Source organism: Lissotriton vulgaris, chromosome 2_1, assembly GCF_964263255.1.
Source record: "Lissotriton vulgaris chromosome 2_1, aLisVul1.2, whole genome shotgun sequence".
In the NCBI taxonomy this organism is placed as follows: Eukaryota; Metazoa; Chordata; class Amphibia; order Caudata; family Salamandridae; genus Lissotriton; species Lissotriton vulgaris.
Genome location: NC_141687.1, coordinates 1,950,398,219 through 1,950,424,528, shown reverse-complemented (window position 1 = coordinate 1,950,424,528; position 26,310 = coordinate 1,950,398,219). Strand labels below are relative to the sequence as shown.

At 44.6% G+C, this 26,310-nt stretch overlaps 1 protein-coding gene across 2 annotated transcripts in view; it reads right to left on the bottom strand.

Moving 5' to 3' along the window:
* RHCG (Rh family C glycoprotein) overlaps positions 1-26,310 on the bottom strand; it is a 381,077-nt gene that overhangs the window by 30,150 nt on the left and 324,617 nt on the right. For both annotated transcript variants that reach the window (XM_086958133.1, XM_086958132.1), the window contains exon 9: positions 23,456-23,529. In XM_086958133.1, coding sequence (XP_086814259.1) covers positions 23,456-23,529 — 74 coding nt within the window. The remainder of the gene's footprint in view (positions 1-23,455; positions 23,530-26,310) is intronic.

Here is a 26,310-nt window from a genome sequence, read left to right as displayed (position 1 = left end):
TTGCAAAAGGCTTGTGCGGGGACAGTCTACGGCTTTGCGATGTGGGGAGCTTCTAGCTGTGAAGTTTTCAGACAAGAGAGATGTGTACATGCTGACTACTATCCACAATGAAAGAACAGAACCTGTGCCTGTTTGGGGTCAGGGTGCTGAAGTGCGCAAACCTGTGTGCATTTTAGATTACAATAAGTTCATGGGAGGTGTTGACAGAGTAGATCAGAGGTTGGAACCTTATGCTGTTCTTCGAAAGGCTTACGTTTGGTACAAGAAGTTGGCTATCCATCTGTTCCACTTGGCAATTTTTAATGCTTTTGTTGTGTATCAGAAGTCTTGTCCTCAGAATAAGATGCCTTTTGTTAAGTTTCAGGAGTCTATAATAGGCAGGCTTGTACTTTTGGAGGAGGCAAGTGTTCCTAGATTTGGAGTGGGGGAGGAAGTGGCTAGATTGAAAGATCGCCACTTTCTTGAATCTATTCCTTCCACTCCCGCAAGAGACTTTCCGACTAGAAGATGCAGAGTCTGTTGGCGAAGAGGCGTGCGGAAGGAGTCTCGTTTATACTGTCCTGACTGTCCTTCTAAGCCTGCATTGTGTCTGTCAGCTTGTTTTAAATTGTACCACACGCAAAAGAAGTTTTGGGAGTTTGAATGAGCTCTAAATTGAATTGCCTGGTCTGCATTCTGTAAGAAATTTTTAGTTTGTTTCAAGGATTGGCATTAGTGCAAACTGTTTAGTTTAAGAATTTGTGTTAGCTGTTTTGTAGGTATTTCCATTTGTTTAGTGTTTTTTTCAAAAAAAGAATTCTCAATGTGTTTGTGGTGTGTGCCGGCTGGTGCTTGGCTGGCGGTGTGTGTGGAGTTGCGCTTTGCTGGTGGTGTGCATGGAGTGGTACTTGGCTGTTGGTGCAAGGAGTGGTGCTTGGCTGGCGGTGTGTGTGGAGTGGCTCTTGGTTGGTGGTGTTCGTGGAGTGGTACTTGGCTGTCTGTGCATGGAGTGGTGTTTGGCTGGTGGTGTGTGTGGAGTGGTGCTTGGCTGGTGGTGTGCGTGGAGTGGTGCTTAGCTGTTTGCATGGAGTGGTGCTTGGCTGGCGGTGTGTGTGGAGTGGCTCTTGGTTGGTGGTGTTCGTGGAGTGGTACTTGGCTGTCTGTGCATGGAGTGGTGTTTGGCTGGTGGTGTGTGGAGTGGTGCTTGGCTGGTGGTGTGCGTGGAGTGGTGCTTAGCTGTTTGCATGGAGTGGTGCTTGGCTGGCGGTGTGTGTGGAGTGGCGCTTGGCTGGTGGTGTGTGTGGAGTGGTACTTGGCTGTCTGTGCATGGAGTGGTGTTTGGCTGGTGGTGTGTGTGGAGTGGTGCTTGGCTGGTGGTGTGCGTGGAGTGGTGCTTGGCTGTCTGTGCATGGAGTTGGGTTTAGCTGGTGGAGTGTGTGGTTTGGTGTATGGCTGGTGGTGTGTGTGGGGTGGTACTTGGCTGGATGGTGTGCGTGGAGTGGTGCTTAGCTGTTTGCATGGAGTGGTGCTTGGCTGGCGGTGTGTGTGGAGTGGTACTTGGCTGGTGGTATGTGTAGAGTGGTTCTTGGCTGTCTGTGCACGGAGTTGTGCTTGGCTGTCGTTGTGTGCTGAGTGGGGTTTGGCTGGCGGTGTGCATGGTCTGGTGCTTGGATGGTGGTGTTGGTGGACTGGCGCTTGGCTGGCAGTGTGTGAGTAGTTACTTTCTGTTGGTCACTACACACACTGCTAGTTGAGTGACACTCCACGCAGTCCATCATTTTGTGTAGTTGCAGTGTCAGAAATGTGGGCGTGTGAAAGTGATGGGCCCTTGAATGGCGCTGTCTGCTGGTGTGAGTGTTGAAATGTGATGGGTCCGCGGCTGGCGGTGTGAATGTTTTGTATGTGTCACACGTACGAAAGGTGTATGAATGGCCTGTAAAGAGGTTGGTGCCTTGACGTGGCTTTACAGCTCACGAGCTGTGAGTCAGTGGTTCAGTTTATCATACTTTCAATTATACGCAGTGTATTTCATTTTTTGAAATTACTTGCGAATACAATTGTATGTACTGAATCATCACTCACCCTCGTGCCAAATCCAACCAGAATGTGTGTGTGCTTGCGGATTAGATGGCTGTGCAGTAATGTTTGTCTTTTATCTCTTTCTGAAGTAGGGTGTACCTTGTCTCTTATTGTGATTGTTGTAGTGTGTTGCTGTTCTTTCTGGATGGTGTCAATGGTCTGGTTTGTATCAGGTATGAAAGGCGCGTGAATGGCCTGTAAAATGGTTGGTGCCTTGTCGTGGCTTTACAGCTCACGAGTTGCGAGTCACTGGTTCGGTTTTTATGCATTTTTTTATTGACAGTGCATTTCATTTTTTGAAATATCTTGTTAATAAAATTTTATGTACTGAATCATCACTCGCCCTCGTGCCAAATCCAACCTGTATGTGTGTGTCTTTCAGGAATACTTAGCCGTGCCTTGAATGTTTGACTTTTGAGTAACTCTGTTACGGTGAACATTATAGCTATAAATAACTTACTAAATTTAGTTATTATTGTTAAACCATGGAAGTATATGGTCATATCTTTCTGGTGAATTCTATTGTGGATTTTTATCGAGAATCTCCTGCAAACTTGAAATTGTCTGTCACAATTTCCTTGAATCACACGCTCTCAAATTGAAAACTTATTTTTCCACTGTATGATTTGGACCGATTCCTGTTGCTGCCACTATGCCTACCCACGCAAGTGAGGTACCATTTTTATCGGGAGACCTGGGGGAACGCTGGGTGGGAGGAAATTTGTGTGAGCCCAGTGATGCCACGCTTTCCCATGCAAAAAAGTGTGAAAAAACCGTTTTTTTTTTTTAGCTAAAATTAGAGGTTTGCAAGGGATTCTGGGTAAAGGAACGTTGGAGGATCCACGCAAGCCATACCTCCTTGGAAGCCCCCGGGTGTCTACTTTTCAGAAATGTATGGGTTTGGTAGGTTTCCCTAGATGGCTGTCTAGCACGGGGCCAAAAACCCAGGTAACCCCTCTTGCAAAAGCTGGTTGTATTGAATGTCAATACCGCCTGCTTTTGCAAGAGGGGTTACCTGGGTTTTTGGCCCCGTGCTAGACGGCCATCTAGGGAAACCTACCAAACCCATACATTTCTGAAAAGTAGACACCCGGGGGCTTCCAAGGAGGTATGGCTTGCGTGGATCCTCCAACGTTCCTTTACCCAGAATCCCTTGCAAACCTCAATTTTTGCAGAAAAAGTCAGTTTTTTCAAACTTTTTATGCGTGGGAAAGCGTGGCGTCACTGGGCTCACACAAATTTCCTCCCACCCAGCGTTCCCCCAGGTCTCCCGATAAAAATGGTACCTCACTTGCGTGGGTAGGCATAGTGGCTGCGAAAGGAAATGGTTCAAATTGTACGGTGGTGAATTTACAATACCAAATTGCAAAACAACCTTGATTTTGGGGGGGGGGCACCTGAGTTTTTGGCCCGGGGCTCGGTGGTATTCTTTGGAAAGTACAAAACCCAAACAGTTCTGAAAAGTAGACCCCCGGGGGAGTCCAGGGAGGTATGGCATGCGTGGGTCCCCGAACGTTTTCCTACCCAGAACACCTTGCAAACCTTAACATTAGGTAAAATATTCACTTTTTCAAACTTTTTTGCGTGGAATCACCGTGCCGGCAAAAATGTCCTACAACCCAGCGCTCCCCTTGTTCTCCCGAGTAAAAGGATACCTCACTTGTGTGGGTGCCCCAAAGCAGAACAGGCTAAAAACGAATGTTGAAAAAAGTAGTATTTCAGTGTAACAAATTAAGCCCCCCTGCCTTAGTCACAGGCCTTTGGCCCACCCAAACAAGTGAGGTATCATTTTACTCGGGAGAACAAGGGGAACGCAGGGTGGTAGGACATTTGTGCCGACACGGCGATCCCACGCAAAAATGTATGGAAAACTGTTTTTTTAACCTAAATTTGTGGTTTGCAGGGATTTCTGGGTAGGAAAACATTGGGGGACCCACGCATGCCATACCTCCCTGGACTCCCCCGGGTGTCTAGTTTTCAGAACTGTTTGGGTTTGGTAGTTTCCAAAGATGCCCGCCGAGCCCCGGTCCAAAAACTCAGTCCCCCCCCAAAAAAAAAAGAAGGTAATCTTGCTATTGGTTATTGTAATGTCTCCACCGTACGATTTGGACCGTTTCCTGTTGCAGCCACTATGCCTACCCACGCAAGTGAGGTACCATTTTTATCGGGAGACCTGGGGGAACGCTGGGTGGGAGGAAATTTGTGTGAGCCCAGTGACGCCACGCTTTCCCACACAAAAAAAGTGTGTAAAAACTGATTTTTCGATCAAAAATTGAGGTTTGCAAGGGATTCCGGGTAAAGGAACGTTGGAGAATCCACGCAAGCCATACCTCCTTGGAAGCCCCCGGGTGTCTACTTTTCAGAAATGTGTGGGTTTGGTAGGTTTCCCGACATGGCCGTCTCGCACGGGGCCAAAAACCCAGGTAACCCCTCTTTCAAAAGCTGGTGGGATTGAATCCCACCAGCTTTTGAAAGAGGGGTTACCTGGGTTTTTGGCCCCGTGCGAGACGGCCATGTCGGGAAACCTACCAAACCCACACATTTCTGAAAAGTAGACACCCGGGGGCTTCCAAGGAGGTATGGCTTGCGTGGATTCTCCAACGTTCCTTTACCCGGAATCCCTTGCAAACCTCAATTTTTGATGGAAAAATCAGTTTTTACACACTTTTTTTGTGTTGGAAAGCGTGGCGTCACTGGGCTCACACAAATTTCCTCCTACCCAGCGTTCCCCCAGGTCTCCCGATAAAAATGGTACCTCACTTGCGTGGGTAGGCATAGTGGCTGCAACAGGAAACGGTCCAAATCGTACGGTGGAGACATTACAATAACCAATAGCAAGATTACCTTCTTTTTTTTTGGGGGGGGACTGAGTTTTTGGACAGGGGCTCGGCGGGCATCTTTGGAAACTACCAAACCCAAACAGTTCTGAAAACTAGACACCCGGGGGAGTCCAGGGAGGTATGGCATGCGTGGGTCCCCCAATGTTTTCCTACCCAGAAATCCCTGCAAACCACAAATTTAGGTTAAAAAAACAGTTTTCCATACATTTTTGCGTGGGATCGCCGTGTCGGCACAAATGTCCTACCACCCTGCGTTCCCCTTATTCTCCCGAGTAAAATGATACCTCACTTGTGTGGGTGGGCCAAAGGCCTGTGACTAAGGCAGGGGGGCTTAATTTGTTACACTGAAATACTACTTTTTTCAACATTCGTTTTTGGCCTGTTCTGCTTTGGGGCACCCACACAAGTGAGGTATCCTTTTACTCGGGAGAACAAGGGGAGCGCTGGGTGGTAGGACATTTTTGCCGGCACGGTGATTCCACGCAAAAAAGTTTGAAAAAGTGATTATTTTTCCTAATTTTAAGGTTTGGAAGGTGTTCTGGGTAGGAAAACGTTCGGGGACCCACGCATGCCATACCTCCCTAGACTCCCCCGGGGGTATACTTTTTAGAACTGTTTGGGTTTTGTACTTTCCAAAGAATACCACCGAGCCCCGGGCCAAAAACTCAGGTGCCCCCCCCCCCCCAAAATCAAGGTTGTTTTGCAATTTGGTATTGTAAATTCACCACCGTACAATTTGAACCATTTCCTTTCGCAGCCACTATGCCTACCCACGCAAGTGAGGTACCATTTTTCTCGGGAGACCTGGGGGAACGCTGGGTGGGTGGAAATTTGTTGATCCACGCAGATTCCGGAACTTTCCACCACAGAAATGTGAGGAAAATGCGTTTTATTTTCCAATTTCTTAGCTTTGCAAGGGATTCTGGGTAAGAGAACCTGGGGGTAGGCAGTCGAGTGACCCCATCCAGAATTCCCCTGGGTGTCTACTTTTCAAAAATGTATAGGTTTGCTAGGTTTCCCTAGGTGCCGGCAGAGCTAGGGTTCAAAAACAAAAGGTAGTCTCTTTGCCCAAAACGTGCACAATTTCACTGAAAAATTGAGTTGTGACCACGTTGCGTTTTGCACTGTTTCCTGTCGCAGCCACTATGCCTACCCAGGCAAGTGAGGTACCATTTTTCTCGGGAGACGTGGGGGAACGCTGGGTGGGTGGAAATTTGTTGATCCACGCAGATTCCGGAACTTTCCACCACAGAAATGTGAGGAAAATGCGTTTTTTTTTCCAATTTCTTAGCTTTGCAAGGGATTCTGGGTAAGAGAACCTGGGGGTAGGCAGTCGAGTGACCCCATCCTGAATTCCCCTGGGTGTCTACTTTTCAAAAATGTATAGGTTTGCTAGGTTTCCCTAGGTGCCGGCAGAGCTTGGGTTCAAAAACAAAAGGTAGTCTCTTTGCCCAAAACGTGCACAATTTCACAGAAAAATTGAGTTGTGACCACGTTGCGTTTTGCACTGTTTCCTGTCGCAGCCACTATGCCTACCCAGGCAAGTGAGGTACCATTTTTCTTGGGAGACCTGGAGGAACGCTGGGTGGGTGGAAATTTGTTGATCCACGCAGATTCCGGAACTTTCCACAACAGAAATGTGAGGAAAATGTGTTTTTTTTTCCAATTTCTTAGCTTTGCAAGGGATTCTGGGTAAGAGAACCTGGGGGTAGGCAGTCGAGTGACCCCATCCTGAATTCCCCTGGGTGTCTACTTTTCAAAAATGTATAGGTTTGCTAGGTTTCCCTAGGTGCCGGCAGAGCTAGGGTTCAAAAACAAAAGGTAGTCTCTTTGCCCAAAACGTGCACAATTTCACTGAAAAATTGAGTTGTGACCACGTTGCGTTTTGCACTGTTTCCTGTCGCAGCCACTATGCCTACCCAGGCAAGTGAGGTACCATTTTTCTCGGGAGACCTGGGGGAACGCTGGGTGGGTGGAAATGTGTTGATCCACGCAGATTCCGGAACTTTCCACCACAGAAATGTGAGGAAAATGCGTTTTTTTCCCAATTTCTTAGCTTTGCAAGGGATTCTGGGTAAGAGAACCTGGGGGTAGGCAGTCGAGTGACCCCATCCTGATTTTCCCTGGGTGTCTACTTTTCAAAAATGTATAGGTTTGCTAGGTTTCCCTAGGTGCCGGCAGAGCTAGGGTTCAAAAACAAAAGGTAGTCTCTTTGCCCAAAACGTGCACAATTTCACTGAAAAATTGAGTTGTGACCACGTTGCGTTTTGCACTGTTTCCTGTCGCAGCCACTATGCCTACCCAGGCAAGTGAGGTACCATTTTTCTCGGGAGACCTGGGGGAACGCTGGGTGGGTGGAAATTTGTTGATCCACGCAGATTCCGGAACTTTCCACCACAGAAATGTGAGGAAAATGCGTTTTTTTTTCCAATTTCTTAGCTTTGCAAGGGATTCTGGGTAAGAGAACCTGGGGGTAGGCAGTCGAGTGACCCCATCCTGAATTCCCCTGGGTGTCTACTTTTTTAAAAATGTATAGGTTTGCTAGGTTTCCCTAGGTGCCGGCAGAGCTAGGGTTCAAAAACAAAAGGTAGTCTCTTTGCCCAAAATGTGCACAATTTCACTGAAAAATTGAGTTGTGACCACGTTGCGTTTTGCACTGTTTCCTGTCGCAGCCACTATGCCTACCCAGGCAAGTGAGGTACCATTTTTCTCGGGAGACCTGGGGGAACGCTGGGTGGGTGGAAATTTGTTGATCCACGCAGATTCCGGAACTTTCCACCACAGAAATGTGAGGAAAATGCGTTTTGTTTTCCAATTTCTTAGCTTTGCAAGGGATTCTGGGTAAGAGAACCTGGGGGTAGGCAGTCGAGTGACCCCATCCTGAATTCCCCTGGGTGTCTACTTTTCAAAAATGTATAGGTTTGCTAGGTTTCCCTAGGTGCCGGCAGAGCTAGGGTTCAAAAACAAAAGGTAGTCTCTTTGCCCAAAACGTGCACAATTTCACTGAAAAATTGAGTTGTGACCACGTTGCGTTTTGCACTGTTTCCTGTCGCAGCCACTATGCCTACCCAGGCAAGTGAGGTACCATTTTTCTCGGGAGACCTGGGGGAACGCTGGGTGGGTGGAAATTTGTTGATCCACGCAGATTCCGGAACTTTCCACCACAGAAATGTGAGGAAAATGTGTTTTTTTTCCAATTTCTTAGCTTTGCAAGGGATTCTGGGTAAGAGAACCTGGGGGTAGGCAGTCGAGTGACCCCATCCTGAATTTCCCTGGGTGTCTACTTTTCAAAAATGTATAGGTTTGCTAGGTTTCCCTAGGTGCCGGCAGAGCTAGGGTTCAAAAACAAAAGGTAGTCTCTTTGCCCAAAACGTGCACAATTTCACTGAAAAATTGAGTTGTGACCACGTTGCGTTTTGCATTGTTTCCTGTCGCAGCCACTATGCCTACCCAGGCAAGTGAGGTACCATTTTTCTCGGGAGACCTGGCGGAACGCTGGGTAGGTGGAAATTTGTTGATCCACGCAGATTCCGGAACTTTCCACCACAGAAATGTGAGGAAAATGCTTTTTTTTTCCAATTTCTTAGCTTTGCAAGGGATTCTGGGTAAGAGAACCTGGGGGTAGGCAGTCGAGTGACCCCATCCTGAATTCCCCTGGGTGTCTACTTTTCAAAAATGTATAGGTTTGCTAGGTTTCCCTAGGTGCCGGCAGAGCTAGGGTTCAAAAACAAAAGGTAGTCTCTTTGCCCAAAACGTGCACAATTTCACTGAAAAATTGAGTTGTGACCACGTTGCGTTTTGCACTGTTTCCTGTCGCAGCCACTATGCCTACCCAGGCAAGTGAGGTACCATTTTTTTCGGGAGACCTGGGGGAACGCTGGGTGGGTGGAAATTTGTTGATCCACGCAGATTCCGGAACTTTCCACCACAGAAATGTGAGGAAAATGCGTTTTTTTTTTCCAATTTCTTAGCTTTGCAAGGGATTCTGGGTAAGAGAACCTGGGGGTAGGCAGTCGAGTGACCCCATCCTGAATTCCCCTGGGTGTCTACTTTTCAAAAATGTATAGGTTTGCTAGGTTTCCCTAGGTGCCGGCAGAGCTAGGGTTCAAAAACAAAAGGTAGTCTCTTTGCCCAAAACGTGCACAATTTCACTGAAAAATTGAGTTGTAACCACGTTGCGTTTTGCACTGTTTCCTGTCGCAGCCACTATGCCTACCCAGGCAAGTGAGGTACCATTTTTCTCGGGAGACCTGGGGGAACGCTGGGTGGGTGGAAATTTGTTGATCCACGCAGATTCCGGAACTTTCCACCACAGAAATGTGAGGAAAATGCGTTTTTTTCCCAATTTCTTAGCTTTGCAAGGGATTCTGGGTAAGAGAACCTGGGGGTAGGCAGTCGAGTGACCCCATCCTGAATTCCCCTGGGTGTCTACTTTTCAAAAATGTATAGGTTTGCTAGGTTTCCCTAGGTGCCGGCAGAGCTAGGGTTCAAAAACAAAAGGTAGTCTCTTTGCCCAAAACGTGCACAATTTCACTGAAAAATTGAGTTGTGACCACGTTGCGTTTTGCACTGTTTCCTGTCGCAGCCACTATGCCTACCCAGGCAAGTGAGGCACTATTTTTCTCGGGAGACCTGGGGGAACGCTGGGTGGGTGGAAATTTGTTGATCCACGTAGATTCCGGAACTTTCCACCACAGAAATGTGAGGAAAATGCGTTTTTTTTCCCAATTTCTTAGCTTTGCAAGGGATTCTGGGTAAGAGAACCTGGGGGTAGGCAGTCGAGTGACCCCATCCTGAATTCCCCTGGGTGTCTACTTTTCAAAAATGTATAGGTTTGCTAGGTTTCCCTAGGTGCCGGCAGAGCTAGGGTTCAAAAACAAAAGGTAGTCTCTTTGCCCAAAACGTGCACAATTTCACTGAAAAATTGAGTTGTGACCACGTTGCGTTTTGCACTGTTTCCTGTCGCAGCCACTATGCCTACCCAGGCAAATGAGATACCATTTTTCTCGGGAGACCTGGGGGAACGCTGGGTGGGTAGAAATTTGTTGATCCACGCAGATTCCGGAACTTTCCACCACAGAAATGTGAGGAAAATGCGTTTTTTTTTCCAATTTCTTAGCTGTGCAAGGGATTCTGGGTAAGAGAACCTGGGGGTAGGTAGTCGAGTGACCCCATCCTGAATTCCCCTGGGTGTCTACTGTTCAAAAATGTATAGGTTTGCTAGGTTTCCCTAGGTGCTGGCAGAGCTAGGGCTCAAAAACAAAAGGTAGTCTCTTTGTCCAAAGAGCGCAAGATTTCACTGGGAAATTGAGGTGCGACCACGTTGCGTTTTGCGCTGTTTCGTGTCGCAGCCACTATGCCTACCCACGCAAGTGAGGTACCATTGTTTTCGGGAGACCTGGGGGAACACTGGGTGGGTGGAAATTTGTTGATCCAAGCAGATTCCAGAACTTTCCTCCACAGAAATGTGAGGAAAATGTTTTTTTTTTGTCAAATTCGTAGGTTTGCAAGGGATTCTGGGTAACAAGACCTGGTGGTAGGCAGTCAAGTCACCCCATCCTGAATTCCCCTGGGTGTCTACTTTTCAAAAATGTATAGGTTTGCTAGGTTTCCCTAGGTGCCGGCAGAGCTAGGGTGCAAAAACTACAGGTAGGCACTTTGCTAAAAAAGGGTCAATTTGTAACTGCAAAATTTAGGTGTCACCACTTTGCATTTTGCGCCGTTTCCTGTCGCAGGCACAAGGGCGACCCACACAAGTGAGGTACCATTTTTATCGGGAGACTTGGGGTAATTCAGATTTGTAAATCAACTGTTATTACCAATTGAGCTTTTGCGCATTTCTCCCTTTCAATGAAAGACATTGTGTAACAAAAAAATAATTTTGAAAAATGACCAATAATTCTCATGCTAGTATGAGTATTCCCAATTTTGAAAATTAGCAATAATATACTGTTTCTGAACTCTATATTTTGTACCCAATTCAGAAATACATAGGTGTCTTTCATACAGATTTTTCCATGTATACATTTTCCAAGACAAAGTGCTCTATACCCAGTAAATGAAAAAATACCATTGCAAGTTGCTGCTCAGTTTTTGGATCTGGGTTCGTCGGGTTCTTGGTGAAACTACAAGTCCTATATATCCCCACAACCAGGAAGGTCTAACGGATGTAACGGTATATTGCTTTCTAAGAGCTGTCAAAACTAGAAAAAGTTATAGGTGAAAACGTTGAGACAAAAGGCTGTTTTTTTCAACAAATTTTCAATTATTCCAATATTTAACTGTTAGTTTCTAAAAAGAAACCTTCATGGATTTAGACAAATGACCCCTTTCTGAATTCAGAATTTTGTCTACTTTTTGAAAATGTACAGCTTTCTAGGATCCATTATTGCTTTCAAACTCATTTCTACCATTAACTGGAAGGAGGTGGAAAGCTCTAAAAATAGCAAAAATAGGCTATGTCCCAGAAAAATGCCAAAACTGTGTGAAAAATGTCGGTTCTCTGACAAAAGACTGTCATTTCCTAAAAGCTGAGAAAATGGAGATTTCAGCCCCACAAACCCTTTTTTGATAACATGTTCAGGGAAAAACCCAGAGGCTTTCATTTGCAGCCCATTTTTCCCATTTTTCTGAAAAAAACAAAAAAATCACTATATTTTGGTTAATTTCTGGGACCCCTCCAAGGTAATCCACAAACCCTGGGCACCTTTAGAATCCACATGATGTTGGAAGAAAAGGACGCAAATTTGGCGTGGATACCTTATGAGACCTGGGGGAACGCTGGGTGGGTGGAAATTTGTTGATCCACGCAGATTCCGGAACTTTCCACCACAGAAATGTGAGGAAAATGCGTTTTTTTCCCAATTTCTTAGCTTTGCAAGGGATTCTGGGTAAGAGAACCTGGGGGTAGGCAGTCGAGTGACCCCATCCTGATTTTCCCTGGGTGTCTACTTTTCAAAAATGTATAGGTTTGCTAGGTTTCCCTAGGTGCCGGCAGAGCTAGGGTTCAAAAACAAAAGGTAGTCTCTTTGCCCAAAACGTGCACAATTTCACTGAAAAATTGAGTTGTGACCACGTTGCGTTTTGCACTGTTTCCTGTCGCAGCCACTATGCCTACCCAGGCAAGTGAGGTACCATTTTTCTCGGGAGACCTGCGGGAACGCTGGGTGGGTGGAAATTTGTTGATCCACGCAGATTCCGGAACTTTCCACCACAGAAATGTGAGGAAAATGTGTTTTTTTTTCCAATTTCTTAGCTTTGCAAGGGATTCTGGGTAAGAGAACCTGGGGGTAGGCAGTCGAGTGACTAATCCTGAATTCCCCTGGGTGTCTACTTTTCAAAAATGTATAGGTTTGCTAGGTTTCCCTAGGTGCCGGCAGAGCTAGGGTTCAAAAACAAAAGGTAGTCTCTTTGCCCAAAACGTGCACAATTTCACTAAAAAATTGAGTTGTGACCACGTTGCGTTTTGCACTGTTTCCTGTCGCAGCCACTATGCCTACCCAGGCAAGTGAGGTACCATTTTTCTCGGGAGACCTGGGGGAACGCTGGGTGGGTGGAAATTTGTTGATCCACGCAGATTCCGGAACTTTCCACCACAGAAATGTGAGGAAAATGCGTTTTTTTTTCCAATTTCTTAGATTTGCAAGGGATTCTGGGTAAGAGAACCTGGGGGTAGGCAGTCGAGTGACCCCATCCTGAATTCCCTGGGTGTCTACTTTTCAAAAATGTATAGGTTTGCTAGGTTTCCCTAGGTGCCGGCAGAGCTAGGGTTCAAAAACAAAAGGTAGTCTCTTTGCCCAAAACGTGCACAATTTCGCTGAAAAATTGAGTTGTGACCATGTTGCGTTTTGCACTGTTTCCTGTCGCAGCCACTATGCCTACCCAGGCAAGTGAGGTACCATTTTTCTCGGGAGACCTTGGGGAACGCTGGGTGGGTGGAAATTTGTGGATCCACGCAGATTCCGGAACTTTCCACCACAGAAATGTGAGGAAAATGCGTTTTTTTTCCAATTTCTTAGCTTTGCAAGGGATTCTGGGTAAGAGAACCTGGGGGTAGGCAGTCGAGTGACCCCATCCTGAATTCCCCTGGGTGTCTACTTTTCAAAAATGTATAGGTTTGCTAGGTTTCCCTAGGTGCCGGCAGAGCTAGGGTTCAAAAACAAAAGGTAGTCTCTTTGCCCAAAACGTGCACAATTTCACTGAAAAATTGAGTTGTGACCACGTTGCGTTTTGCACTGTTTCCTGTCGCAGCCACTATGCCTACCCAGGCAAGTGAGGTACCATTTTTCTCGGGAGACCTGGGGGAACGCTGGGTGGGTGGAAATTTGTTGATCCACGCAGATTCCGGAACTTTCCACCACAGAAATGTGAGGAAAATGCGTTTTTTTTTCCAATTTCTTAGCTTTGCAAGGGATTCTGGGTAAGAGAACCTGGGGGTAGGCAGTCGAGTGACCCCATCCTGAATTCCCCTGGGTGTCTACCTTTCAAAAATGTATAGGTTTGCTAGGTTTCCCTAGGTGCCGGCAGAGCTAGGGTTCAAAAACAAAAGGTAGTCTCTTTGCCCAAAACGTGCACAATTTCACTGAAAAATTGAGTTGTGACCACGTTGCGTTTTGCACTGTTTCCTGTCGCAGCCACTATGCCTACCCAGGCAAGTGAGGTACCATTTTTCTCGGGAGACCTGGGGGAACGCTGGGTGGGTGGAAATTTGTTGATCCACGCAGATTCCGGAACTTTCCACCACAGAAATGTGAGGAAAATGCGTTTTTTTTCCCAATTTCTTAGATTTGCAAGGGATTCTGGGTAGGAGAACCTGGGGGTAGGCAGTCGAGTGACCCCATCCTGAATTCCCCTGGGTGTCTACTTTTCAAAAATGTATAGGTTTGCTAGGTTTCCCTAGGTGCCGGCAGAGCTAGGGTTCAAAAACAAAAGGTAGTCTCTTTGCCCAAAACGTGCACAATTTCACTGAAAAATTGAGTTGTGACCACGTTGCGTTTTGCACTGTTTCCTGTCGCAGCCACTATGCCTGCCCAGGCAAGTGAGGTACCATTTTTCTCGGGAGACCTGGGGGAACGCTGGGTGGGTGGAAATTTGTTGATCCACGCAGATTCCGGAACTTTCCACCACAGAAATGTGAGGAAAATGCGTTTTTTTTCCCAATTTCTTAGCTTTGCAAGGGATTCTGGGTAAGAGAACCTGGGGGTAGGCAGTCGAGTGACCCCATCCTGAATTCCCCTGGGTGTCTACTTTTCAAAAATGTATAGGTTTGCTAGGTTTCCCTAGGTGCCGGCAGAGCTAGGGTTCAAAAACAAAAGGTAGTCTCTTTGCCCAAAACGTGCACAATTTCACTGAAAAATTGAGTTGTGACCACGTTGCGTTTTGCACTGTTTCCTGTCGCAGCCACTATGCCTACCCAGGCAAGTGAGGTACCATTTTTCTCGGGAGACCTGGGGGAACGCTGGGTGGGTGGAAATTTGTTGATCCACGCAGATTCCGGAACTTTCCACCACAGAAATGTGAGGAAAATGTGTTTTTTTTCCAATTTCTTAGCTTTGCAAGGGATTCTGGGTAAGAGAACCTGGGGGTAGGCAGTCGAGTGACCCCATCCTGAATTTCCCTGGGTGTCTACTTTTCAAAAATGTATAGGTTTGCTAGGTTTCCCTAGGTGCTGGCAGAGCTAGGGTTCAAAAACAAAAGGTAGTCTCTTTGCCCAAAACGTGCACAATTTCACTGAAAAATTGAGTTGTGACCACGTTGCGTTTTGCACTGTTTCCTGTCGCAGCCACTATGCCTACCCAGGCAAGTGAGGTACCATTTTTCTCGGGAGACCTGGGGGAACGCTGGGTGGGTGGAAATTTGTTGATCCACGCAGATTCCGGAACTTTCCACCACAGAAATGTGAGGAAAATGCGTTTTTTTTTCCAATTTCTTAGCTTTGCAAGGGATTCTGGGTAAGAGAACCTGGGGGTAGGCAGTCGAGTGACCCCATCCTGAATTCCCCTGGGTGTCTACTTTTCAAAAATGTATAGGTTTGCTAGGTTTCCCTAGGTGCCGGCAGAGCTAGGGTTCAAAAACAAAAGGTAGTCTCTTTGCCCAAAACGTGCACAATTTCACTGAAAAATTGAGTTGTGACCACGTTGCGTTTTGCACTGTTTCCTGTCGCAGCCACTATGCCTACCCAGGCAAGTGAGGTACCATTTTTCTCTGGAGACCTGGGGGAACGCTGGGTGGGTGGAAATTTGTTGATCCACGCAGATTCCGGAACTTTCCACCACAGAAATGTGAGGAAAATGCGTTTTTTTCCCAATTTCTTAGCTTTGCAAGGGATTCTGGGTAAGAGAACCTGGGGGTAGGCAGTCGAGTGACCCCATCCTGAATTCCCTGGGTGTCTACTTTTCAAAAATGTATAGGTTTGCTAGGTTTCCCTAGGTGCCGGCAGAGCTAGGGTTCAAAAACAAAAGGTAGTCTCTTTGCCCAAAACGTGCACAATTTCACTGAAAAATTGAGTTGTGACCACGTTGCGTTTTGCACTGTTTCCTGTCGCAGCCACTATGCCTACCCAGGCAAGTGAGGCACTATTTTTCTCGGGAGACCTGGGGGAACGCTGGGTGGGTGGAAATTTGTTGATCCACGTAGATTCCGGAACTTTCCACCACAGAAATGTGAGGAAAATGCGTTTTTTTTCCCAATTTCTTAGCTTTGCAAGGGATTCTGGGTAAGAGAACCTGGGGGTAGGCAGTCGAGTGACCCCATCCTGAATTCCCCTGGGTGTCTACTTTTCAAAAATGTATAGGTTTGCTAGGTTTCCCTAGGTGCCGGCAGAGCTAGGGTTCAAAAACAAAAGGTAGTCTCTTTGCCCAAAACGTGCACAATTTCACTGAAAAATTGAGTTGTGACCACGTTGCGTTTTGCACTGTTTCCTGTCGCAGCCACTATGCCTACCCAGGCAAATGAGATACCATTTTTCTCGGGAGACCTGGGGGAACGCTGGGTGGGTAGAAGTTTGTTGATCCACGCAGATTCCGGAACTTTCCACCACAGAAATGTGAGGAAAATGCGTTTTTTTTTCCAATTTCTTAGCTGTGCAAGGGATTCTGGGTAAGAGAACCTGGGGGTAGGTAGTCGAGTGACCCCATCCTGAATTCCCCTGGGTGTCTACTGTTCAAAAATGTATAGGTTTGCTAGGTTTCCCTAGGTGCTGGCAGAGCTAGGGCTCAAAAACAAAAGGTAGTCTCTTTGTCCAAAGAGCGCAAGATTTCACTGGGAAATTGAGGTGCGACCACGTTGCGTTTTGCGCTGTTTCGTGTCGCAGCCACTATGCCTACCCACGCAAGTGAGGTACCATTGTTTTTGGGAGGCCTGGGGGAACACTGGGTGGGTGGAAATTTGTTGATCCAAGCAGATTCCAGAACTTTCCTCCACAGAAATGTGAGGAAAATGTTTTTTTTTTGTCAAATTCGTAGGTTTGCAAGGGATTCTGGGTAACAAGACCTGGTGGTAGGCAGTCAAGTCACCCCATCCTGAATTCCCCTGGGTGTCTACTTTTCAAAAATGTATAGGTTTGCTAGGTTTCCCTAGGTGCCGGCAGAGCTAGGGTGCAAAAACTACAGGTAGGCACTTTGCTAAAAAAGGGTCAATTTGTAACTGCAAAATTTAGGTGTCACCACTTTGCATTTTGCGCCGTTTCCTGTCGCAGGCACAAGGGCGACCCACACAAGTGAGGTACCGTTTTTATCGGGAGACTTGGGGTAATTCAGATTTGTAAATCAACTGTTATTACCAATTGAGCTTTTGCGCATTTCTCCCTTTCAATGAAAGACATTGTGTAACAAAAAAATAATTTTGAAAAATGACCAATAATTCTCATGCTAGTATGAGTATTCCCAATTTTGAAAATTAGCAATAATATACTGTTTCTGAACTCTATATTTTGTACCCAATTCAGAAATACATAGGTGTCTTTCATACAGATTTTTCCATGTATACATTTTCCAAGACAAAGTGCTCTATACCCAGTAAATGAAAAAATACCATTGCAAGTTGCTGCTCAGTTTTTGGATCTGGGTTCGTCGGGTTCTTGGTGAAACTACAAGTCCTATATATCCCCACAACCAGGAAGGTCTAACGGATGTAACGGTATATTGCTTTCTAAGAGCTGTCAAAACTAGAAAAAGTTATAGGTGAAAACGTTGAGACAAAAGGCTGTTTTTTTCAACAAATTTTCAATTATTCCAATATTTAACTGTTAGTTTCTAAAAAGAAACCTTCATGGATTTAGACAAATGACCCCTTTCTGAATTCAGAATTTTGTCTACTTTTTGAAAATGTACAGCTTTCTAGGATCCATTATTGCTTTCAAACTCATTTCTACCATTAACTGGAAGGAGGTGGAAAGCTCTAAAAATAGCAAAAATAGGCTATGTCCCAGAAAAATGCCAAAACTGTGTGAAAAATGTCGGTTCTCTGACAAAAGACTGTCATTTCCTAAAAGCTGAGAAAATGGAGATTTCAGCCCCACAAACCCTTTTTTGATAACATTTTCAGGGAAAAACCCAGAGGCTTTCATTTGCAGCCCATTTTTCCCATTTTTCTGAAAAAAACAAAAAAATCACTATATTTTGGTTAATTTCTGGGACCCCTCCAAGGTAATCCACAAACCCTGGGCACCTTTAGAATCCACATGATGTTGGAAGAAAAGGACGCAAATTTGGCGTGGATACCTTATGAGACCTGGGGGAACGCTGGGTGGGTGGAAATTTGTTGATCCACGCAGATTCCGGAACTTTCCACCACAGAAATGTGAGGAAAATGCGTTTTTTTCCCAATTTCTTAGCTTTGCAAGGGATTCTGGGTAAGAGAACCTGGGGGTAGGCAGTCGAGTGACCCCATCCTGATTTTCCCTGGGTGTCTACTTTTCAAAAATGTATAGGTTTGCTAGGTTTCCCTAGGTGCCGGCAGAGCTAGGGTTCAAAAACAAAAGGTAGTCTCTTTGCCCAAAACGTGCACAATTTCACTGAAAAATTGAGTTGTGACCACGTTGCGTTTTGCATTGTTTCCTGTCGCAGCCACTATGCCTACCCAGGCAAGTGAGGTACCATTTTTCTCGGGAGACCTGGGGTAACGCTGGGTGGGTGGAAATTTGTTGATCCACGCAGATTCCGGAACTTTCCACCACAGAAATGTGAGGAAAATGCGTTTTTTTTTCCAATTTCTTAGCTTTGCAAGGGATTTTGGGTAAGAGAACCTGGGGGTAGGCAGTCGAGTGACCCCATCCTGAATTCCCCTGGGTGTCTACTTTTCAAAAATGTATAGGTTTGCTAGGTTTCCCTAGGTGCCGGCAGAGCTAGGGTTCAAAAACAAAAGGTAGTCTCTTTGCCCAAAACGTGCACAATTTCACTGAAAAATTGAGTTGTGACCACGTTGCGTTTTGCACTGTTTCCTGTCGCAGCCACTATGCCTACCCAGGCAAGTGAGGTACCATTTTTCTCGGGAGACCTGGGGGAACGCTGGGTGGGTAGAAATTTGTTGATCCACGCAGATTCCGGAACTTTCCACCACAGAAATGTGAGGAAAATGCGTTTTTTTTCTTCCAATTTCTTAGCTTTGCAAGGGATTCTGGGTAAGAGAACCTGGGGGTAGGCAGTCGAGTGACCCCATCCTGAATTCCCCTGGGTGTCTACTTTTCAAAATTGTATAGGTTTGCTAGGTTTCCCTAGGTGCCGGCAGAGCTAGGGTTCAAAAACAAAAGGTAGTCTCTTTGCCCAAAACGTGCACAATTTCACTGAAAAATTGAGTTGTGACCACGTTGCGTTTTGCACTGTTTCCTGTCGCAGCCACTATGCCTACCCAGGCAAGTGAGGTACCATTTTTCTCGGGAGACCTGCGGGAACGCTGGGTGGGTGGAAATTTGTTGATCCACGCAGATTCCGGAACTTTCCACCACAGAAATGTGAGTAAAATGTGTTATTTTTTCCAATTTCTTAGCTTTGCAAGGGATTCTGGGTAAGAGAACCTGGGGGTAGGCAGTCGAGTGACTAATCCTGAATTCCCCTGGGTGTCTACTTTTCAAAAATGTATAGGTTTGCTAGGTTTCCCTAGGTGCCGGCAGAGCTAGGGTTCAAAAACAAAAGGTAGTCTCTTTGCCCAAAACGTGCACAATTTCACTGAAAAATTGAGTTGTGACCACGTTGCGTTTTGCACTGTTTCCTGTCGCAGCCACTATGCCTACCCAGGCAAGTGAGGTACCATTTTTCTCGGGAGACCTGGGGGAACGCTGGGTGGGTGGAAATTTGTTGATCCACGCAGATTCCGGAACTTTCCACCACAGAAATGTGAGGAAAATGCGTTTTTTTTTCCAATTTCTTAGCTTTGCAAGGGATTCTGGGTAAGAGAACCTGGGGGTAGGCAGTCGAGTGACCCCATCCTGAATTCCCCTGGGTGTCTACCTTTCAAAAATGTATAGGTTTGCTAGGTTTCCCTAGGTGCCGGCAGAGCTAGGGTTCAAAAACAAAAGGTAGTCTCTTTGCCCAAAACGTGCACAATTTCACTGAAAAATTGAGTTGTGACCACGTTGCGTTTTGCACTGTTTCCTGTCGCAGCCACTATGCCTACCCAGGCAAGTGAGGTACCATTTTTCTCGGGAGACCTTGGGGAACGCTGGGTGGGTGGAAATTTGTTGATCCACGCAGATTCCGGAACTTTCCACCACAGAAATGTGAGGAAAATGCGTTTTTTTTTCCAATTTCTTAGCTTTGCAAGGGATTCTGGGTAAGAGAACCTGGGGGTAGGCAGTCGAGTGACCCCATCCTGAATTCCCCTGGGTGTCTACTTTTCAAAAATGTATAGGTTTGCTAGGTTTCCCTAGGTGCCGGCAGAGCTAGGGTTCAAAAACAAAAGGTAGTCTCTTTGCCCAAAACGTGCACAATTTCACTGAAAAATTGAGTTGTGACCACGTTGCGTTTTGCACTGTTTCCTGTCGCAGCCACTATGCCTACCCAGGCAAGTGAGGTACCATTTTTCTCGGGAGACCTGGGGGAACGCTGGGTGGGTGGAAATTTGTTGATCCACGCAGATTCCGGAACTTTCCACCACAGAAATGTGAGGAAAATGCGTTTTTTTTTCCAATTTCTTAGCTTTGCAAGGGATTCTGGGTAAGAGAACCTGGGGGTAGGCAGTCGAGTGACCCCATCCTGAATTCCCCTGGGTGTCTACCTTTCAAAAATGTATAGGTTTGCTAGGTTTCCCTAGGTGCCGGCAGAGCTAGGGTTCAAAAACAAAAGGTAGTCTCTTTGCCCAAAACGTGCACAATTTCACTGAAAAATTGAGTTGTGACCACGTTGCGTTTTGCACTGTTTCCTGTCGCAGCCACTATGCCTACCCAGGCAAGTGAGGTACCATTTTTCTCGCGAGACCTGGGGGAACGCTGGGTGGGTGGAAATTTGTTGATCCACGCAGATTCCGGAACTTTCCACCACAGAAATGTGAGGAAAATGCGTTTTTTTTCCCAATTTCTTAGATTTGCAAGGGATTCTGGGTAGGAGAACCTGGGGGTAGGCAGTCGAGTGACCCCATCCTGAATTCCCCTGGGTGTCTACTTTTCAAAAATGTATAGGTTTGCTAGGTTTCCCTAGGTGCCGGCAGAGCTAGGGTTCAAAAACAAAAGGTAGTCTCTTTGCCCAAAACGTGCACAATTTCACTGAAAAATTGAGTTGTGACCACGTTGCGTTTTGCACTGTTTCCTGTCGCAGCCACTATGCCTGCCCAGGCAAGTGAGGTACCATTTTTCTCGGGAGACCTGGGGGAACGCTGGGTGGGTGGAAATTTGTTGATCCACGCAGATTCCGGAACTTTCCACCACAGAAATGTGAGGAAAATGCGTTTTTTTTCCCAATTTCTTAGCTTTGCAAGGGATTCTGGGTAAGAGAACCTGGGGGTAGGCAGTCGAGTGACCCCATCCTGAATTCCCCTGGGTGTCTACTTTTCAAAAATGTATAGGTTTGCTAGGTTTCCCTAGGTGCCGGCAGAGCTAGGGTTCAAAAACAAAAGGTAGTCTCTTTGCCCAAAACGTGCACAATTTCACTGAAAAATTGAGTTGTGACCACGTTGCGTTTTGCACTGTTTCCTGTCGCAGCCACTATGCCTACCCAGGCAAATGAGATACCATTTTTCTCGGGAGACCTGGGGGAACGCTGGGTGGGTAGAAATTTGTTGATCCACGCAGATTCCGGAACTTTCCACCACAGAAATGTGAGGAAAATGCGTTTTTTTTTCCAATTTCTTAGCTTTGCAAGGGATTCTGGGTAAGAGAACCTGGGGGTAGGTAGTCGAGTGACCCCATCCTGAATTCCCCTGGGTGTCTACTGTTCAAAAATGTATAGGTTTGCTAGGTTTCCCTAGGTGCTGGCAGAGCTAGGGCTCAAAAACAAAAGGTAGTCTCTTTGTCCAAAGAGCGCAAGATTTCACTGGGAAATTGAGGTGCGACCACGTTGCGTTTTGCGCTGTTTCGTGTCGCAGCCACTATGCCTACCCACGCAAGTGAGGTACCATTGTTTTCGGGAGACCTGGGGGAACACTGGGTGGGTGGAAATTTGTTGATCCAAGCAGATTCCAGAACTTTCCTCCACAGAAATGTGAGGAAAATGTTTTTTTTTTGTCAAATTCGTAGGTTTGCAAGGGATTCTGGGTAACAAGACCTGGTGGTAGGCAGTCAAGTCACCCCATCCTGAATTCCCCTGGGTGTCTACTTTTCAAAAATGTATAGGTTTGCTAGGTTTCCCTAGGTGCCGGCAGAGCTAGGGTGCAAAAACTACAGGTAGGCACTTTGCTAAAAAAGGGTCAATTTGTAACTGCAAAATTTAGGTGTCACCACTTTGCATTTTGTGCCGTTTCCTGTCGCAGGCACAAGGGCGACCCACACAAGTGAGGTACCGTTTTTATCGGGAGACTTGGGGTAATTCAGATTTGTAAATCAACTGTTATTACCAATTGAGCTTTTGCGCATTTCTCCCTTTCAATGAAAGACATTGTGTAACAAAAAAATAATTTTGAAAAATGACCAATAATTCTCATGCTAGTATGAGTATTCCCAATTTTGAAAATTAGCAATAATATACTGTTTCTGAACTCTATATTTTGTACCCAATTCAGAAATACATAGGTGTCTTTCATACAGATTTTTCCATGTATACATTTTCCTAGACAAAGTGCTCTATACCCAGTAAATGAAAAAATACCATTGCAAGTTGCTGCTCAGTTTTTGGATCTGGGTTCGTCGGGTTCTTGGTGAAACTACAAGTCCTATATATCCCCACAACCAGGAAGGTCTAACGGATGTAACGGTATATTGCTTTCTAAGAGCTGTCAAAACTAGAAAAAGTTATAGGTGAAAACGTTGAGACAAAAGGCTGTTTTTTTCAACAAATTTTCAATTATTCCAATATTTAACTGTTAGTTTCTATAAAGAAACCTTCATGGATTTAGACAAATGACCCCTTTCTGAATTCAGAATTTTGTCTACTTTTTGAAAATGTACAGCTTTCTAGGATCCATTATTGCTTTCAAACTCATTTCTACCATTAACTGGAAGGAGGTGGAAAGCTCTAAAAATAGCAAAAATAGGCTATGTCCCAGAAAAATGCCAAAACTGTGTGAAAAATGTCGGTTCTCTGACAAAAGACTGTCATTTCCTAAAAGCTGAGAAAATGGAGATTTCAGCCCCACAAACCCTTTTTTGATAACATGTTCAGGGAAAAACCCAGAGGCTTTCATTTGCAGCCCATTTTTCCCATTTTTCTGAAAAAAACAAAAAAATCACTATATTTTGGTTAATTTCTGGGACCCCTCCAAGGTAATCCACAAACCCTGGGCACCTTTAGAATCCACATGATGTTGGAAGAAAAGGACGCAAATTTGGCGTGGATACCTTATGTGGTCAAAAAGTTACAAGGGCCTAAGCGCGCACTACCCCAAATCGCCAAAAAAGGGCTTAGCACAGGAGGGGAAAAGGCCTAGCAGCGAAGGGGCTAAAAACACAATACTGATGACCCTTGCAGTTTTTCCCCAGGGCACAGATGTCATTAGTATATTTTTCGATCAGCGACTACCAACTTTTCACTGGTGTCCTGAACAGAAAAAGAAATCGGACTACCAGCTCTAAATAGGGCATGTGGTCTGAAGTTCTTACACCAATGACCCCTACTCTGTCAGGCCATTGGTGGTAGGTTTCCAACAGAGGCGCCATCACGGGCACTGCTGTCAGAAACCTGACGGTCTGCCTGACAAAAAGTTGGTCAAATTTGTAGCAGAGTACTCTGTCCGTCAAACTTTAAATCATTGCCTAATATACTTCTTATAGTTCAATGTGGATTTTCACTTTTAGTTACATCTGTCCATAGGTCATCTATGTAGCTAGTGAAGAACTTTGTGGTTTGAGGACACAAGTATCATGCAAATGAAAACAAAACAGATAAGCCATGATGCAAACAGTTGCTTTTTCTGTATGTGCCTTTAGATCTTTTCCTCTTTTTTTTGTAGACGGTGAATTTTCGATTGCATCTTACCTCCCAATATACGGCATCATCAAAGCAGTTTTCATCAGCAGGTTCACCCCAGATGGGCAATTTCAAAATGCCACCTTTAAAAAAATAACAAAGTATTGTTTTAGGGTACAATGAACACATCTGTACCACTATGATATAAACAAATTCGATATAAGGAATATATCAGAAACAGGACATGCTATTTGACTAACCAGAATGTTTTAAATACCACAATGTGCATTTGTAGAGTACAATGTTCTCCCCCAGGGAGATCTTTTTGACATATGGAAAAATAAGATGTGTATTGTTACTCAACACAATGAGACTTATTTTATCAACCTAAGAAGGAAAAAAGTCTGGGTTGATCTAAAATGTTTTGAATCCATGACCATGGGGTCAAACACAGAGCCCTGCAATGGATGCATTTTTGCACTGAGACACCACACCAGGCAAATGGATAACCACACATAGGCCTGACTCTGCATTTTGTAATATGTAAAGTAGTCCTGTGGTTTTACTACTTTATATACTAAAAGATGTTATTCACTAACCTATGTGCAGAGATCTCTGCCACATGTGTGAGATCTCCACACAAGAAGGTATACTTTTTGGTAGTAAACCTGGGAGGGACCATTGGAGTGGCTGGAAAATGGGCAATACGTACTTCTAAGTGGGCGAGGTTTAGAGAGGAGTAAGTTGAGATCTAGGAACTGGCATACAAATATAAACACCCGTCCAAAAAAGAGAATGCTTGATATGGTAACGTTACTACAGCAGGAAAAGGTATTAAAACAATAGTTATTGTACTCCAGCTGTGCATTGGAGTAGGTTTAGCACAAAACATGGTCACCAACTGGTATTGCACCTCACGTGTATGGAAATTAATGGAGGAAGGGGCTTAATATAACACCCCATAGAAAATAATATTAAATAACTTGTTTTGGCTTTCAAATATATACTTGTTTTTAGTATTAAAAAGTTAGATTAAATTTCACTTTACATTTTTTATAAAATGTATTACTTAACTTATTTTCTAAAACTAATTAACTTAAAGATTTAAATAATTAATACAAATGTTAATTATTTTAAATTAATACAAAAACACAATTAAATGTACTATACATTGATTTAATAGTAAACTGGGAGGGAGGGTAGTTGTTTTTAATTTAGATTTTTTAAATAAATGGATATATTTAAATATTTAATAAACATTTCATTTGATGAGTTGATGAGTTATAACATTATTTCATTTAGTTCCAGGTTAGCGATAATCATTCTAAATTATTTAGATACTTATTTCACATCAAAATATGTTTAACATTGTTTTAATAATAGATAACCATAACTATTTTTTTCAGCCTACATGTAGTAAATTACTAGTAGTAACTTTACACTCATAAATTCTTTCTTAGATGCCTCATCCCCTAAACTGAGTCAGTGGAGAGATGTAAGGCTGTATGTAAGTGTAAATCAACACTCAAAAATATTGAATAGGTGAAAAAGAGTAGACTTACACAGAAAGCCAACAGTAAATTTAGACATAAGTAATCTATACATGCAATTTTTCCTTTCTAAATAGGGCTCAATATTATTTGTCTTATGGCTGTAGTTTGGATGCTGCTAATATGCACCAAAAAATCCATCAATGATAAAAAAAAATACTGGCAAAGTCCATGTCTCTAGCCTTTTAATAATAATAATAGCAAACACTGAATGTCTCGAACAATATGCTCACACCATCCTTTTTCTTTACACTTTTAACTCATTTAATCATACAACACTCTTACAGATAAACACATGAGAACATCATGATAACAGCAGTGCTGGTAGTAGCTGTGTTACGGTAATGGCTGTGAAGGTGGTAAAAGTTGTGTTGGTGATAGACAGAGTATTGGTAAAGAAGTAGCAGTGGTGTTGGTGAAGATGGTAATAATATCACAGGTGGTACCAGTGGTAATAGTGGTGATTATGGTGAGGAGGTTGTAGAGTGGTGGTGATAGTGGCAGTAGTGGTTATATTGGTGATAGTGGTGATATTAGTGATAATTGTAGCAGTGACAGTGGTGGTAGTAGTGGTGATGGTGTTGATGGTGGTGATGGTGTTTGTGAAAGTGACTATGATGGCAGTGGTCATACTGGCAATGCTAGTAATAACAGTAGCGATGTCATAGCAGTTGTGATGGTAGTGGTGAAACTGACGGCAGTGGTGGAGGTAAAGGTAGTGGTGGTGGAGGTTGTTGTCATGGTAATACTGGTTCTGGTAATTATTGTGGTGGTCGTAATGGTGGTAGTGTGTGGTGGATTTTGTGGAGTGATCATGGTAATAGTAATGGATGGTAATGCTTGAGGTAATGGTAGTGATGGTTGCAATGGTCATGATACTGCAATAGTGGTGGTTATGATGATGGTATTCATAATGGTGATATTGGCTGTGCTGACAAAGAGAATCCTGATAAAGACAATGATCTTTATGTAGTTGTGATAATGTAAACAGTGGTGTTGGTAGTAGTACTTTGTAAAGATAACATTGGCAGTGTGTAACATGTTGTCAAACCTTACCATACCAAACATGCTGCCTCAATAGTAATAAGGAAGGAGGGGTAGAACTGGAGCAGCAGTGAAGTAAAAACAATTAGAAAGAGCAGGGGTCAGGATTACTGTAAGCAGCAATGAAGTCTTCCAAAGAAAGGTACGGTACAGCAGACAATCACAAGTTGACCCAAATTCTTATGCCTGTCTAAATGTATGTGGAGACAAAATGTTGTCTCTTATACGGCCTCAAAAGTCTAGCACTAACTGGAAATTCTGTGAGCTGATACACAAAGTGATTCATTTTGTCTTTAAGACAATGTCAGAAGGTTGAGGGGTAAGTATCCC